This window comes from Elgaria multicarinata, chromosome 14, assembly GCF_023053635.1.
Source record: "Elgaria multicarinata webbii isolate HBS135686 ecotype San Diego chromosome 14, rElgMul1.1.pri, whole genome shotgun sequence".
Classification (NCBI taxonomy): domain Eukaryota; kingdom Metazoa; phylum Chordata; class Lepidosauria; order Squamata; family Anguidae; genus Elgaria; species Elgaria multicarinata.
The window spans coordinates 27,702,431-27,720,919 of NC_086184.1; the positions used below are offsets into that span (position 1 = coordinate 27,702,431).

The following is an 18,489-nucleotide window of genomic DNA, read 5'->3' on the forward strand; positions in this document are numbered from 1 at the left end:
TAAACATGCCCAGTTCTTTCAGTCTCTCTTCATAGGGCTTTGTTTCCAGACCCCTGATCATCCTGGTTGCCCTCCTCTGAACACGCTCCAGCTTGTCTGCGTCCTTCTTGAAGTGTGGAGCCCAGAACTGGATGCAATACTCTAGATGAGGCCTAACCAGGGCCGAATAGAGAGGAACCAGTACCTCACGTGATTTGGAAGCTATACTTCTATTAATGCAGCCCAAAATAGCATTTGCCTTTCTTGCAGCCATATTGCACTGTTGGCTCATATTCAGCTTGCGATCTACAACAATTCCAAGATCCTTCTCGTTTGTAGTATTGCTGAGCCAAGTATCCCCCATCTTGTAACTGTGCATTTGGTTTCTATTTCCTAAATGTAGAACTTGGCATTTATCTCTATTAAATTTCATTCTGTTGTTTTCATGGATACTCATGGATATTTGATTTGTACCCTGCCTTTCCACCAAGGAAAAAGGAACTCAAGGTGGATAGAAGGCCAGCATAGCTAGAATAAATGCAATCAGATACATGTTTACTCAGAAATAGATCCCACTGAGTACAATGGGGCTTACTCCCATGTTAGTGGGCACAGGATTGCACCCATAAAGTATTTGTGCCACATTAGAAATGGGATGGCATGCAAATGTGTTATTTCCTCTCCTATGTAAACACTAGTCCCAATTTTTCTGTTAACCACAGTAGCATGTTTTCATAACCAAAGCACACATTCAGATCAGTTTTCCTGAAGTGGTTGGGGTGGGGGTGGGTGGGAAACAAAACTGCTTTAGGAAATGAGTCATGTGCTTTTCAAACCAAGGGATGCTGTTGTCCTGTGGTATGAGAAAACAAAAACACAGACATTTTCTTTTCTTCTGCACCCTACAAACTGAAGGAATTGTAAAACGGATCTTCCTCCAGCGTGGGAAACATTTTGTAAAGTAGTTCCCACAAAGGAAGATAGTTGTTTTAATAATGCTGATAGTGTATATGTAGAGATTCTGAATCGCCAACCAATTCATGATCTTTCAGAGCAACTAGTGTCAAAGAGATGACTTGGGATGGTTTCTATAAAATAAGTATTCGTTCGTTGCCGCTGTAGCTCCAAATGTCAAAATAGATGTGTCCATACTGACACTAACAAATATGGAGCATTGCATGAATAGAGAGACTAATAAAAGAACAGAAAGTAACAAAAACACAAAATGAAACTTTCTTTAAACATACTGTTATCACTTTTCTAAACCAAAAAGAAGACAACGGCCTATCACCAAGCACGGGTGAGTCACAATGGAAGGACACATTCAGATAATTATTTAGACTTTAAGATCCCTCTTCATAGATAGTCCTCATGACGTATACTTGCAATACCCCATTTTATTTAATGTTATTATTTCATTTACCTTGTTTGGGAAAATACTATCCCAGAGAATAAACCTTTGAAGGAGCTCAGGGAAGAGTATGAGGAGATGTGCGGTTTTATTTGTACAGGCTTGCAGGGTTAGACAAAGAGAACGGACTGCACAAGGTCATATAGTGAGTTGCATCTTTGAACTGTAGGTTATGAAGCCAGGTCTTCCTGGTCTAACTTAGCCACTATTTCACATTGGATCTCAGGCTGTTATAAAAGGTATAAGCCACCATTCCTGGCCTGCACACAAGATCAAGGTAGCCCATTTGCCATAGTAATCCATATGCTCATTGCAATCGCCTTGCCAATAAAGCAGTAGACTTCACACGATACTGCCCTTGCTAATTACTTATCATTTCCTATTTATTCAGCACTGTGGATGCTGAAAAAGATGGAATTTGGGACTGCCTGTTAATTTTCATACATATTCTTCACATAGAAGCTTATGCATTTAAATCAGGAAGATATACTTCTCAGTGTGTAAATTACAAGGACAGGTCAGTTAGAGAGGGACAAGAGACCATCTGCCCAGGTGGACTGTGGGTGTATTGTACCATCCTGCTGTCTGTAGCTAGTCCAGAAAGACTCCTGGGGCCAGAGTGGTGTCACCTTGCAGGTTCAGGTCCTTCACTCTGCATGTCCCCCCCAGAGACTTCCATCCTCTGGGCATCAGCTGGAGAGGAGCAGTTCTGAGTAGCCACTTCAGCATGAATGAGTGCAAGGACCATCTCTTGGCTGGATAGAGAGGATGGAAGTGATTGTCTGTACATCTGCCTAGTTATTTGTACATCTGCCTACTTTGTTACCCGCCTCTCCCTCTGGATCGAGGCAGGGTACAACACTAATAAAACTCCATAAAATACATACAACTAATTCAAACGTTTAAAACCAGTGCATCATTAAAAGCAGCACACCATTAAAAAGGCATCTTCGAGCTGTGGTTATTGCCTGCTGGCAGAAGAGATCCCTCTCCAAAAAAAAAAAAAGAAGTCAGGGAGGTGGCCACTGGAACAGTAGAGGGCAGAGGGAGATACGGCAGTGGGAGGCAGTTAAGTAGTTATGGGGATGGGGAACTTAAGGGTATTGGTTGCTCCCAAGCTGTCTCCCATTTCAAATAACCTGATTGATGCCCATGGGTCAAGGTAAGTCCTGAATGCCAGGTTGGTGAATGGGCAAACAGTAGCCATCCAGTAGCCATTGTGAATAAGCTTGCCAACCTGCCTTGCATCAGAGACCTTGTTGGATGAGACTGGAGAAGTAAACAGTTCTCAGCCTTGCTCACCTGGGTTCTTTATGTTGCAGTAGGCAAGAACTGGGGGATGATTCTATCTTTCTGACCAGGTGCCACATCCTACTAGTACTGGAACCAGTAACCCCATACAGTGTAAACATGTAGCAGCTATCCCTCCCCCATCTTTTGACAACACTTTTGTATTATCATCAAGCAGGAAAAGGAAACACAGGCAGCTGTGTTTGCAAATCTCTTCTAGACACATCTATAGAAATGCTTTTCAATAGGCTTTTGTATAAGCAGTTTAAATACACCTGCACCTGTTTGTTCCTTGAAGTCCATTTCACCTGCTTTCATTGTTAGATCAGTATCACAGATTTTTTTCAAGTAGTATTGTATGAAATTAGTTCTCTGTGGAAGTATAAGCAGTTGGATTCATTCCCAACATATTATCCCAAACCAGTATTATAAACTCTGCACCATCTCCACCTCCCCAGTTATGGGAACCACTGGAGCACAAATCAGAAGAAAAGCCTCAGCTGTACTTCTGAAATCTCTGGCATATGCCTGAAGAACGTGCAAAATGGCATCAATTTAGCTTGAGAGATGTGAATGAGGAAGCTGGACAGTTCAATTCTCATTTTGGCTATTATTACATGGTCTTAGGTAAGTTATGACTCAATCCTCAGTCACTACTTCTATAATATAGGAATAACAGAATCTGAAGCCACCTTACTGGGTTTACTGTGATTTAATGGGCTGTTAAATGATAAAAGCTGCATCACAGCTAAATTTAAGTACAAAATGATAAGTGTCCCTCAACCCGGTTAAAAAAGACATATCTAAGTACAGCAGTAGGTTTATTGTCCTTGCAAACCACTGTAAAAATCCTGTTCTCTCCTCACCAGCCCTCCTCCCCGCCCTGAAAGAGCCTCTGCCTCCTAGAATGTGGCAAATTAACTTGCATTGTGCAGACCTGATCACTGAACCACAACTAAAGGCACCAAAAGTTAAGGTAATCTTCTAATTCAGCTTTCCCCCCAAAGTTGGTGCCCTTTAAATGTGTTGGGCTACAATTACCATCACCTACAGCCAGCAACCATTGCTAGAATTTTATATTGTTAACTTTAACAAACAGAAGATGGACATTAAAATAAAATAGTCTTCTTTATAATGTATGTATTAGGAAGGTGGGGACACATAAAGACAACATTTTACACTTTACATCATCCTCAGTAGCAAGGAAAGTAAGAATTGCTTTAAAGATAAGAGGAAAGCAGAAACTAGAGGTAGAAAAACAGAGCTGTACTAGATTAACACAAACCAGCAGCAGAGAATGGCTGAAATCTAATTCATTTTTACTCTGCTTCCCCCATAGCACTCTGCTTATCCAGAAAGGATCCTCCAAGACAGATTTTTTTTGGGGGGAGGGGGGAGAAGAAGGAGGAAGTCTTGTTGTGTGAATGGAAGTCCGCCCACACAATGTTGGTTTCTGCTCCAAGAATGTGTATCACAGACCTTTAATAACCTTAAAGACCAATCCCATTATACATTTTGCCTCAGAAAAAACCCATTGAATTCAATGGAACTTACTCCTAGATACGTGGGCGTAAGATCACATATCGCCATCCCCTGCTCCTCTGCTTGATGCAAATTACTCATGTTCTGAGCATGAATTATTTACAAGGCATGGGAAGGGAATACTGGAGGGGGATATGGGACACATGCATAGACAACCTATTTCCACTTATCCATTCACACTGCACGTGTGCCTACACGGAAGAGGAGAGATGGGGGAGGGGAATAGGACTCTACTGAAGTCTGTCAGGAGCATGCAAGTAGATCATGTTTGATATATTACTGAAAATTATCAATGAAATTATCTACTTTCACTAGAAATGTATGTCAGAATTGGTTCCTATATGTTCCAGAGCCTAATGAAATCATTTAACTTTCATATAACATTTATATAATTGAACTCTTGACTAAGGCCTTAGCTAGACCTAAGGTTTAGCCTGGGATCATCTCTGTTCATGTAAATGACACACAGGATATTCCGGGAGCAGGCAGGGATGATCCCGGGATAAACCTTAGGTCTAGCTAAGGCCTAAGAGTTAGGGTACTGTTAGGGCACTGGCAGTATTCATAAAAAGGGAATAAAAGGACTAAAATAGCTCCTAGATGCCACCATAATTCTTAAAAATGAACAGTAATCTATCCACCACTCTGTAAAAGAGGAGAGTGCTTTGGAACAGTTGCCAAATTGTCCTTAATCCCTAAACATACAATGGCATGAATGAGCACTGATCACTAACTGATGGAAAGGAAGTTACAGCCACTTCATTTCACTATACAGAAGTTTATTATGAACATACGGTTAACATAACAGAAAAAGATAGCAAAAGCAATCTTGAAGCTTAAGGCAACTCTTACGAGATTAGCGCAAAGATGATGCAACTTCAGTTTAAATAGAAATTATGAAAAAATATCAAATTGCATCAATAACTTAATGTTTTGTTTAAAATGTCTGCACTTGCTAGCAGAGGGAAAGGGCTTGTGATCTTAATGCCAGCATTAAGACATAGTGATCTGCTTCAGACAATCATGTTTTGACAATATACTGAGATGTGAACAAGCCTTCTGCCTGCTGAAGCAGTTTCTTGGCTTCTCGCGCTGCATTGCAAGCAATCAAATCAGGAAACCCCTATTAACCATATTTTTTCCATTTAATCCAAACCAGGAAACTATAGTTACTAAGATTAGAAAATCTAGGTTATTAAACCCCTGTCTGAAGTGGGTTTAAAATTCTGGCTTGTTTCAAAGTTGGTAACCATAGCTTCCTTGTTTGGACAAAACAGGAAATTATGGTTAGATGCTTTCTGGTTTCGTTGTTCACAACGCAAAGGAGGAGCGAAAGGGCTACATGCATGGGCAAAAGACTTGTTCATATCTCAGCTTATTAAACCAAGATACGATTGTCTGAACATAGCCATTAAGTAGCATAATTCTGGAAAATAGGAAAAAAGTTACAGACAGCAAAAGTTTATATGCAATAGTATAATTTCTGTAGTTTTGATATGGAACCAGTAGCTCAGGGGTGGGCAACTTGTTGTCCTCCAGATGTTTTGTCCTAGAAATTCCCATCAGCCCTAGCCAGCATAGCCAATGGGGAGGGCTGAAGGGTGTTGTAGGCATAAAACTATCAGGTAACACCACACTCTTTCAGAATACAAGGGAATACAAGAACACCCCAGGTTAGAACAGGTAAGCAACAGGAAAACTTTTTGGACCATTTCTTAACTAAAGAAGGAAGACATGCACAGAAAGAATATTAAAATTTAAAACATGAAATGTGACAGCAACCTATTTGGTAACAACCTATTTGGTAACAATACCAATAAACAACCACTAGATTATACAGATGATTCAGGGTTGTCATTTGCAGACGTTTCATCAACTATTTAAAAAATGTAAAAGTATTTGTAATTGTTTTTAGTTCAACTATTAACATTAATTAGGAATAATGCACCTTAGTCACATTGGCATCTGCAGGAATATTTCAGGAGGATGGAGTATATAAATACAAAATATGTAAATAGAAATTTAAATGCATAAAAAATCATATTGAACAAACATTCTTAATTTCTTCAAGTTGTTTTGGTATTCTGCATCATCAATGTACATGGGTATATTTGCTGGAAAATCAAACTAGCCATAGACAAAATGACCAGGTGGGGTGGTGGTAATAACTTCTACTGCAGCATTTTGAAGCACAGTTCAACAAATTGGAGGCTCAAACTATACATGGCTGCTTCAGCGTTGGTTTGTTTGAAAGCTGCCTTCCTGCACCATGCCCTCTAGATGTTTTGAACTGTAATCCTCTGCTTTCTTGATCATTGACCATGCTAGCTGTAGTTGCTGGAAGCTGAAGTCCAAGAAAGCCAAAGGGCACCAGGTTGGGAATGCTAATTTAGGAAATGTGGGGCGGGTGGTGGTGCAAAGTTGATTGCCAGCAGTGGTATTGAGTGATGCAAGATCAACATTTCCCTTTTGAACTATTTTTGCAAGCAAACTCCCCACCTGAATCAATCCCATTTTCTTCCCACAGGTGGGAAAGCAATCTCCCCTTCCCCACTGCTGCTATAATCAAATTCCCCAATGTGTTTTCTTGCAGAGTTGTCATACACTACTGAGTTACTGTGTTTACAGACTCAAAAAGAAAACATCACCTCTTTTGGATATGAAGTAAGATCTGAATTAGACAGACCATGAATTACTACATTTTATTTTTGGGAGACATACTATGACCATTCACAGACAAACTAAAATCCTGGCTTTCTAAATGTTTTGCTATGGGGCAGCAGTCACTCCGCCAGAAGGGAAGGCACCCCACCCCCAAACTGACTTTCAAGTTCCTTCTCCAGATAATGGGTGTGTCACTGTGGCCTTTTTTGTATATATAGCTAACCCTGCTTTCCAAAATATTAACCAGAGCAATGACTTTATTCATTGGTTAAAAACACTGAAAGATGGGAGGCTAGTTTCTCATAATACAAATAGACAGAATAGTGCCTGCACATTTTGGCTCATACATACTTTTTGTATTAAATCCAAGTAGGGATTCTAAGGATTACAGCTCGATCTGGGTGGGGAGGGGGAGGCAAGTCTCCCCCCACCCCAGCAGATGGCCATACTGAGTCATACAAAAATAGAAAATGAACACTGCACTTTAAAAGTCTCAAACTGATCACTAAAAAATATTTCCTCCCCAAAATAAACTGCACAAGAACTATTGTATACAACACACAGCAAAGGGTACTGTATAGAATAATAGAGCCAAGAAAGCAGGGAATAATCTGCAAAACTCAACAATGACTATTTATTTTACCCCAGATCTTACCCTATTGGAAAATATTGTAACAAAATTGTTAATTAATAAAAACATCAAGGTATCTTTCAGCCAGGACGAGACTTTCTGAATGCAATTCAAATGTTTCAATTCATATTTCTAGTTGTTATTATATCCTGTTCTTATTTTAACAACTGAAGCAGTTATTTTCAATATAATTGTATTAAAAGTAACACTATTATACTCTTCCTAGCCTGCTGTTAACAGCCTACTGTTAAACTTACCCACAATGGTTTGGTGTTCTGTTTTAGATCTTTTTTTTTACACAGTCCTTGAATAAAATCAAAGTGAGTCTGCAATGACTTTCAATAAGGGGGATATCAACTGCCAACTAGTAATTGCAGAACAGAATCTACAACCATGTGCTGACAGAGTAAAATCTCTTTAGATATTTTGCTATCAGAAACATAACTTAAATGCAAAACAATACCATGGGATATTGCAGTTCTTAAAAACAAAACATGTAATTCAATAAATCAATTGAAAACACTGTTATTTTTTTTTGGTTGCATAATGCAAGAAAGATAAAATGTGTTGCAAGTTTAGAGAAAAAAGAAAGTGCAAAAAAAGACAAAACCACAAAGACTGCATGTCTAAAACACAAGAACACAATGACAAACTAACCCTCGAAAAAATCCCATATAAAAATTAGTTTTAGAAAGTTTTGATTTTTAAAGAAGTCACAAAAAACTTTATTCTGCAATGTTTTGACCTATTCTGAAATGAACAAATATTACCAGTTGAGGAACTGTTTTTATAGCTGCATAAAAGTAACTTTCCTTGCTAAAATAGTGCCAACAGAATTATAAGCTTGCATAGAAAAACAAGAATTTCAGATTCCCATTGGTGACATGCTTAAAGAACAGAAATGCAGGTAATGCAACACAAACATAGTGCAAACCACGGCAGGACATGATAGTTTGGCTGCCACAGGTCAGGGAATAGACTATAGTATATACCCAGTTATCACAGTTTCTGGTCTTTTAATTCCATCGTTTGCCAAGTTTAAAAAGCACACACATGGCACAGCAGTTGCTTCTCTTAACGCAGTTTAAGATCATCGCCACTGCCTAGGTTTGACCCAGGGCTAGGGTCTTGTTGTCTTCTTGCCTGAATTGACATGGGGAGGGAAAGCGGGATAAAAGAAGAAGGAAAAGGGTTAAAAAATATCTGCGGTATTTTAAAAGCTAAGCAAAATAGTGTTTCAAATGACATTCTAAATCAGCATTGTGAACAGCTGACAAAACGGTTGCTAGCCCCTCTCCTCTTCAATGCCTTTGCTCTTCCCCACTATGGCATGGCACCGGCACTCACAATAACTATGGCACTCTTTCCCACAAATCAGAAAGGAGAATCCTGATTATCGTGCTCAAGCAACTATGCTTGTGAATGCTGACTAATTGCTCCTGCTTGGCTCCTCCTGAAAGCAGGAGTGGCTAAAAACATCTTCTGTCTGCGGGTTGTTTATTGTGATGCCTGGAGTGGGGATTTTGGCTTGTCACATCCCCAAACAAGGCAGTTATAACTAAGGCCCTTTCTACACATAAGGATTATCCCAGGAAAATGGAGGGATTGTCCCTGCCTGCTCGTGGGATCCCCTGTGTGTCATTTGCCTGCACAGGGATGATCCTGGGATGATCTCTGGAAAAAAGGCAGGTGTAGAAATGGCGTAAGTCAGTAACAACTCATAGCTTATGACTCTGGTTTGTTTGCAGAGAAAATCCCTGGATTAGACGTTGTGATAAACTACTTATGAAGGGTCGGTGGTTTGTTTAGCTGCTTCTACTTGCAGGAGGAGCCAAGTAGAAATGTTCAGGTAGCATTCATTTATTTATTTTATTTTCAACATTTGTACACCACTCCACATCTAAACAGATTCTGAAGCAGTAAAAGAGAGATAAAACGATGCCCTCAGCAATTGGGCAGGTTGGTAAGGGGGAAGGCGTTCTCAGGTGTTCATGAGAACATTTCTTTGGTCACGGTAAGCAACAATTCTCTGGAAACCTGGGTTCCTGTTACAAGTGAACTGGGCCTTGGGATGTACGAAAATTTTGTTTCAGCTCGCAAACCACACAAAAATAATTCTGAATGAAAACCAGAGTGCATTTTCTCACAAAATGTTTGGAATTTCCCAAACTTGCCTTCAGGTTTGCAAAATGTGTTTTGAAAAATGCACAACTTTCTCAAAATGCACAACTTCCTCAAAACATGCACATTTTAAATTACTAAAATCTATAGGGGAAATGTGCACATTTTTGGAAATTTGTGCAAATTTGGGAATTGTTTTCATCAACTTTCCCATTCAATAGCTGTTCATTTTGCACAATTTTCCCATTTGCGCAAATGAACATTGATTACAAATGCAAGTGCAAATCAAGGAAGGGCAAGCAGTGGGTCCAGAGAACCTTGGTGAGCTCAAACATTGCTCATTTCCCCTTTCCTAATTGGGTCCACCAGCTCTGGTGGCCAGAGCTAGTTCTTTAGCTACCAGAGTAAACAATGTTGGTTATTCGTACAGGGAAATGCAAATCCCTCCTCCCAAGAGCTGTTCTCTTTTGTGGGAGAAGAGAAGTCAAGTCTACCCTTGTTCTCTGACTTGACCAGGGGGGCGGGGGAACTGGATTCAGTGTATTGTCTCAAAACTCCAATACCGCCCCCCACTCTGGGACGAAAAGAAGTTAAATCCTCCTTTCCCCTTAGAAGAGGTCTTTTGGGGGAGGAGTTTCTTCTGCAGTTTATCCTGTGAATTATGCAGGTTTCATGCTACTTATGTTAATCTCAACTCAGAAGCCTTCAAGATATTTCCATCTAATTTTAGATGTTTTGTCTCTACTGCTCAAAATGGGGAGTTCTAATTAAGGCAGATGTTCAAATCAGCATATTGGACTGTACGCCAAGTAACCATGAAACATTATTATGACTGGCACCTTCTAAATTTTTTTAAAAAAGGAAATAGGTTGCACAAAGTAAAGTGTTTCAATAATCATGGAAATGTATGATCAAATAGTGTTTCTTCATTTCACAAACATAGCCCACATTTCAGTAAGATGCAAAACTTTAAAAATTTGCATGGTGAGGCATTTGAAAACAAATAAACAAAATATCTTTATTACTTATGATAAAAGTATACAGGTTTTCATTCAAATCTATATGATTTGCCTTATTTGTTTCACTACAGCAGACGCTGCCTTGTAGGGAACACTGAGCTATAGTCTGTATTTTCTAATTTTGCAAGCATATAGAAAAGGAAAATGCTTTGACTGAATGCCCTATTCCAATACATATTTTTAAAAAACAACCAACAGAAACCCCAAGGCAAGTAGCCATTTCAGTGAAAAAAGTAATTTCCAGGAAGTAATTAGTTTCACACTTCTATTTTTAAGCCAAAGCTGTGCAAGCCAGATACAGAATGAAAGCTGTTTTTACTGGGAACAGTACACATGTGAAATTACTAAAAGAAAGAGAGGGTATCATGAAATAATAATAATAATAATAATACATTCACGTATACAGTACATCATCCTTTGAATCTATTAAGACAGGACTATAACACTAGAAAGACAATAAAGGCCTCTCAGCATTAGCACAGACTAAGGTTAAAATATGTGACAAAATTTGGTTCTTAGTGCTGAACAAGTTGTTCACCCCATGTCTGGTGGCATGTATCATACAAAAGGAACTAAGTCAGTTTGGAAATTTCTCAAGGAAAATAGTTTCAGAAAGGGTAATTGCTGCCTGTGAATTTGTCCTTAGCGTTTTTAGAAAATGGGATGTAGGGTTGGTGGGGGACAAAGGAGGGAAAGATGAAGAGTAAAATCCAGCTTTGATTAAGTATTCCCTTAGTAACAATTGAACTACAACCCTGCTATTGCTGGATCATGCTCTAAATATACTAAAGACAACGATGAATGCACTTTTTAAAGTCATACGATCTGCTTTTTAAAATTAAATGTCAGCCTGCATACTAATTGCCTTACCTACATCAAAGCAAAACTGAAAAATTACGAGTTCATTGTTTAACAATTCAAGTTAGCTAAGCAAATACCATATTTACACATTAAGGGTACTTTCAGATACGATTCCTTGTGTTACCAATTAATATATATTATGCAACTATTCAATCTTTTCCTCCATACTGGATTTTTGTGTGGAAAGAAGAGCCAATGGAACCAAGAGGGTTACAAGATGAAGACGACAACATCTGGACCCCCATAAAATGGGGCAGGGTAAATGAGCAGGAAGAGTGTCTGATAAAAACTTTGTCTGAAAGCACCTTGACTTTCAGTTCTATTGAGTTAAGCAATGCTTTCAAGACACTTTTATCTGGTCTGACTGAACTTAGAAATGAAAGTGAAAACTTAAATTAAAAATTAAAAAAATAGTGTTAAAAGATTAAATTCTCCAAATAAAAAACCCTCAACCAACCAACCAATAAATAACACAGGAGAAAGTACATTTGTATTTCATTCAGGAAACTTTAAAAATGATCACCTTAATGTGGGATTCTTTTTGCTTCTTGCAATGTATCAAAAACAAAGCGTAGCTATTATATTTTTAAAACTTTCATTTATCATTTAAGATACTTTGTAGATGAGATAGGTAACTATATTACAGTACATTTTTCTGTATATTGATATGAATATGCTTCCATTTGTGTTTACTCGCCATAACCTAAACAAGCTGTTTCTCAGATCTCTGTTAAAACCGATTAGTTTAAAAGCTAGGGCTGAGTTAGATTGGAGATGATTTTAAAGGTGTTCCCTTCTATGGAGAACAGAGCTGCTACTAGCAGAATAAGAAAGAAATAGTCCAAAAATATCACTTAAGATATTTATGAACAAAAATTGAGATAGGGGGATTTTTATATTCACGTGAAACAAACTATACATTTTTCTTTCTGTTCCTATTTCTTTTTCTCAAGTTGATTTTCCCCGAACTACTCCATATTTGGTAACACATTACTGCAGTGAAAATACGTCCTATGGTGTACGCTGATCATGCTCACAATAAATACTGAACAAGCAATATCCTGAAAATTAAATAAAACTTATATAAAATGTTATTATATCATGAAGTGGACATCAACCAATCAATGAAGAATTGGTTAGATTCTTCCAGTTAAATAAAACACCTGATATAACTTGGCCATTAAGTGGAACACAATTAAGGCATATATAGGGGGTATTTTTACTTAAACAATCATCAGAATTGAATAAAAAATATTTATTTACATTGCTTTTAGCTGTTTAGATTGTTTTAAATTTTTTAATGTTAAAAATTTAGACTATTTTTATTACGATGTATTTTGTATTTTTTATGAATTGTTGTAAACCACCCAGAGAGCTTCGGCCATGGGACAGTATAATAATAATAATAATAATAATAATAATAATAATAATAATAATAATTTATGTCAAATTAAACGAATTTTAAATTTGGAGCAAAAAATAAAGAGGCAAAAAAAGAGAAACATATGAGAAAATATTGTTACTTAAAGAGGTATTAGGATTAAAACAGCCTTACAACTTGGATAGAACTACTCATTTTATTAGAAAAAATAGCTTGAATTTGGTAGCAAATTTTCAAAATTATTGGATAAATTATTATGAGATGATCAGAAAAAAGGTGATTCCAACCAATAACGTAAGGGTAAAATAACTAAATCAGTACAACAAACAAACAAAACAAACCAGCTTAAGTTATATTATGTAGTTCTGAATAAGATATAAGACCCATTGTTAGACTGAGTAAACATTTCATTTTTACAAATTAAAATGACCAAAAATTAATCAATGTTAGACATAAGATTAGATATTCTTGACACACTATTTACAAAAATGGTACATTTTTTTTTAAAAGAAATAATAAATCCACAAGCACTGATGGCTTATTTAAGAATTTTATAAAACCTTTGTGGAGAATGTAGCTATTAATGTGTTAATTTGAATCAAAACCTTCCCTAAATTATGGACAGAAATTGAAATAATTGTGACACAAAAATCTGGGAAAGACTAGAGGACACACAAGTCATACCATCCAATATGGTTGCTTAAGCAGGATTTTATAACTTTGCAGCAGGGTCTTGCTATTTACTGTGTAATCTGTACAGCACCATGTACATTGATGGTGGTATATAAATAAATAATAATAATAATTTCTCATGATAAAACTGGCATAATATAGCATTTAATACCAGTTGATTAATTGATGGCATAGAGATAGTGCAGAATATTTTGTAACAAATGGCTACCAATAAAGCATTTGATCAAGTTGAGTGGAACTTCCTATAGAAACTATTAGGCTAACTGAACTTTGGGTGCAGTTTAAAGACTGAATTTCATTGATGTAATGGTATTTTACAGCCGAAGTTTCAACTAATGGATATCAACCAGACCATATTATTTTGCAAAGATGTACTTGGTAGGGATGTTCACTTTCACTTTTATTATTTACTATAATTTTTGAATAATTAGCTATGACTGTAAGAAATAGAAGCACTTATCAAGTTATAATTGGAAAAAGAAAAGTTAAAATATCATTCTATGTGGGCGATGTAGCTTTAACCTTGATAAGACCAAGTGAATAATTTATATAATAACTAAATGTCCTAGATAAATTTAGTATAGTTCCTGGATACAGAATAATCTTAGTAAATCAGAGGGGATAGCACTGAATATGCCTGATGAATTGAAAACACAGTTATCATTTGTGTAAGTAATATTCCATGGAAGGTGAAGCCAATTTAGTACCTTGGGATCTGGATCCAATCTGACTTGGGTACTCTTGCTGAACTTAATCATGAAAAACTACAGTTATCTGTAGAAAAAGACATAGTATATTGATCATTAGGCTTCTCTTGGATTGGATGAATATCTACAGTAATAATGAACATCCTGCTAACATATTTATTTTTAATTATTAATATTTCTTTGGCAATATCAGTAATTTTGGATAAATGGCAAAAAAGTATGAAATTTTTCTTGTTAGATAAATCACCTAAGTTTTCATGAAAAGGCAGAAAAATAAAAATTGAGGGCTTAGTGTCACTAATATTAACAATTACTATTAGATAGCTAAACTGGACTTACTTTTAAACTGGCATAAATCAGGTAAAGGTTATTGAACCTGAACAGGAATACTTAAAAAAACTTTATGATTCATTTTGGTATCAACCTTGGCTTGTTATACATCTATGAGCTTTTTTCCTCTCTCAATAAAAACATCTCAAAAAATGTGTAAATTTCAAATTTATCTATATCCACGGTTCTCCCCATTAATATCTGTTACACATAATGAAAACAACAACTTACTTATAACAAAATACAGGAGATACATCAAATCGAGACAGAAGGACTTGGTCATTATTAAAAGTTTATCGATGGGTAATCATATAATTTCATATGAAGAATTGATTAATAAAATGGATAATTTTAGGCATCCTAATAAATGTTGGGAATAGTAATAATCATGATAGGATTTTACCTCATGTCTTCTTTTTCATGATTTAATCATTATTTATTGTAAGTCTTGTCATAATTTTTGTTCAGTTTTTCTATTTTGAATTTTAAGTACAATAAATATAGTTAATAAGTATAGTCTAAATGTATTTATTACTGTCTTGTTACTTTTTTCATAAATAAAGGAAGAAATGGTGACCTGCATGATATACCGTTCATGTCCTATTGGCACCTAATACAAATTGTCATAAGAAGCAGCAAGAAGAAAGTGATTAGAAAGGCAGTCCGTATAAGGAAACCTTTTTCAAAATGCAATAGAAACAAGAGAATAGATAGATGCCAGAACCATAGATGGTTTTTTCTAGGTGCATGCAAGCACTAGAATCTGACTGAAATGCTGGCTGTCAAATAGCTTGAATAGTGTTGCATCATGAGAAATTTTAATTTAATATTTCTTAAAACGGAAATTTCAGTCTAAATGCCTTTGGGGATACAATATTAAGCAACATATATTCACAGTTTTATTTGTAAAACCCTATGGAAAATAAAGCATTCATGTTATTTAACCAGAATGAATGTTTATTTTCTCTCATATGTAATCGGCAACAGACTATCCTAGTCTTAAATTGTTAAACACCACAATCCTATTAACACTTTCCTAGGAGTTAGTCACACTGAATATGTTGGGACTTACCACTCCCACTCACAGCAAATGGTACACTATGAAAGTGCCATTGAATGCACATATCATGGAGAAAACGTTTTATGTTTTGCACAGAATCAATGTTGAGTGTTGTATAGAGCAGATCAATTTTGCAAGTCAAGCAATACTGTAAAGTATGCTCTTCTTTCAGTCAATGCAGGTTAAAAAGGGCCTGAGCAACAGCAGGATACTGACTGACAGTGATCAATAGTAATTATATATTTATAGCATCTCTACCAGCCATGAAACAATACTTTCTCAACTGAAAGCATCTTTTTTTCTTTCCCTATTGGGAAAAATCCATAAGAAGCTAGGATTTTGAGCTGTTTTCCATAGACATATATAGAGATATTATTTTGGCTAACTGAAAGTAGGGTTAGGTGTTTAGGATTCAGTCTCCAGTTTAAGGGTTGCCAGGAAGCTGTAGTTTTATTTTACCTTCTAAAGGAAAGGCTTTAACAAAATTATTTAACTGGTAATTGCAGCACTTCAAAACATGCAAAGTAACTTTCCCATGACCGTATACTCTGATGTTAGAAGTTACTTCCTCTTCCACTACTTTAGACACTACAGAAACCAACCCATCAAGGAATAAGGCAAATCTCTTTCTTTTATTGATACCCAGGACAACTTTCTTCTTTTTTCTGCCTCCGGGCTATAAAACTTGAAAGCTTGCCATTTTCCCTGAGACACAGTTGGTCCGATAAAGAGGCATATGATCTATTCTGAATTCTATTTCTATTTCAATAAAACTAATTAAGTAAAACTCTGAAACTATAGAAGATGTTCATCATAGGAAAACACTTTTGGAACTTTAGTGCAAAACCTATTTACTGCCTTCCAACAATGCAGAACACTGCCTTTAGTCCAATCCGCATTTTGTGGTAGAATGTCTGGGGAGACGAAGGCCTCATCTACACCAAGCAGGATATTTCACTATGAAAGTGATATGAAAGCAGTATATAAAAGGCAGGAGCCACACTACTGTTTATAGCGGTACTGAAGTGCACTGACAACTGTTGGGGCCCATTGACACATGCCATATACTGCTTTCATACCACTATATCCTGCTTGGTGTGGCTCCTGCCTTTTATATACCACTTTCATAGTGCAATATTGGTGTAGATGAGGCAAGAGTTACCAGAAGAATACCAGAAAGCATACTGGCAATCTCCTGTCCATGACATCAGTCAAAGTGTATCTACTAAGCTGTGTCTTCGTAAAATTCTTGTTTCAGCTGATTTGCACATTTTGCAATATCATGCATACTGAAGCATGGACTAGCAAAGAAGAACCAAAAGATGCTTTGTTGAAGATTGCTTGGCCATTTGTCATTATCACTCTTAGCTACTCTCAAAATGTCAACCTTTTGTCATGAACAGTAGCAAATAGCAGAAAGACCCAATACTTCTCCTTCTGCATCAAGAAAAGCTCAAGTCTATGAATTGTATAAATTATGCAAGTTAAGCAGATAAATGTAAACATGTTTATTTTTTGCAGGTTTATTCTGCTTACACTGGTAATAAGAAGGAGCAGAGAGCAATGCAAAGCACATCCCACTGTTGAGCCCTCTAAATTCTATTTAGCCTTCCCACCCCACTTTTGAACTCTTATTAGACATTAAACAAAGACTGAAATCCCCACCTGGGCAAGGTGTACAATATGAAATTCTAGCCTCACCTGGTTCTTAAAACAACTACAACAATTTTTTAGCCCTTGTAGCTGACTTTGTCAACAAAGGGTGGTAGAGGTACAACTTCTGGCGTGCAGGATGTCAGGGCTCAGCATAGCTCATACTTATTTCCTAGGTTTAGTAGAACCCAGCTCTTCTTTCCATGGAATTATGATTCCTTTAACATAGAGTACCTATAGGCCTTACTGTCAGATGGGTGAGAGGGAATTTGGTTCTTCACTTTATTTCATTTCTTGCCATTCGCGATAGTTTTAGACTGATTACACAGATTCAAACTTTGCATTAAGAGCCTTGCCCCAGGACCTATATACCCCTAAATTAATGTTGTAAGAAAAGTAATCATTAGAGATCTAGCAATTACAATGCATGTATTACTTTTTGTACTCTGAAAACATAATTATGATTCTAAAGCAGACATCATCAGTACAATCTTCCAAGCAGGAAGAGACGCTTGACTATCAATACAAAAAAAAAAAAGAAAAAAATTCACATAGGCAACACTTTCCAGATGTTGCCACATAGTATGCAACATCCTTTCTTCCTATAAATCTTTGCCTCCCAACTATGGCTAGAATGCTACACAATTCCAACATACCATTCTTTCCTATAACTCCTGAAAGGTACACGAAGTTTACCATTAGAAAACATTTTTCAAATGATATTTCAAATCCCATGCCTTATCTTGTTTCAATATTCTGGTTATTTCTGATGCTGCATACCTTCTTTTCTCACTTTTCAAGTAAGTGCATATCTGTCATGTTTATTAAAAAGAGATATAATAATTTATAGAGTTGTTTATTTAGACATGCTCTTGATATAAAGTAATTTTATTTGTGAAATCTTTCAATAATGCAAGAACATGAAAATAATTTTAGATGTGTCATCGTTAATAGTAGCTACAAATACTTCTAGAACCACTTAGAGTACTTAGTTTTATGCTTCAAAAGAGGCAGATTCAAAACAAGAATACAGAGTGTGTTTGAAGGTTTTAATAAAGATTTTGCGTTCTTTTTTTGCACATGCAATAATCTACTGGTTTCCTATAGTTAAAAAAGGTTGCACAACATGTTCTAAAATAAAGGAACA

General features: G+C 36.5%; 1 protein-coding gene across 4 annotated transcripts in view; it reads right to left on the reverse strand.

Moving 5' to 3' along the window:
- Window positions 1–4,984: 4,984 nt before the first annotated feature.
- Window positions 4,985–18,489, reverse strand: part of CBFB (core-binding factor subunit beta) — a 51,577-nt gene continuing 38,072 nt past the window's right edge. For 2 of the 4 annotated variants that reach the window (XM_063140938.1, XM_063140937.1), the window contains exons 6-7: window positions 14,300–14,366; window positions 8,573–8,660 (exon numbers count right to left, since the gene is read on the reverse strand). In XM_063140938.1, coding sequence (XP_062997008.1) covers window positions 14,343–14,366 — 24 coding nt within the window. In that variant the 3' untranslated portion in view covers window positions 8,573–8,660; window positions 14,300–14,342. Of the gene's footprint in view, window positions 8,661–14,299; window positions 14,367–18,489 lie in introns of all 4 variants that reach the window. The other 2 variants (XM_063140934.1, XM_063140935.1) reach the window with 1 other exon arrangement.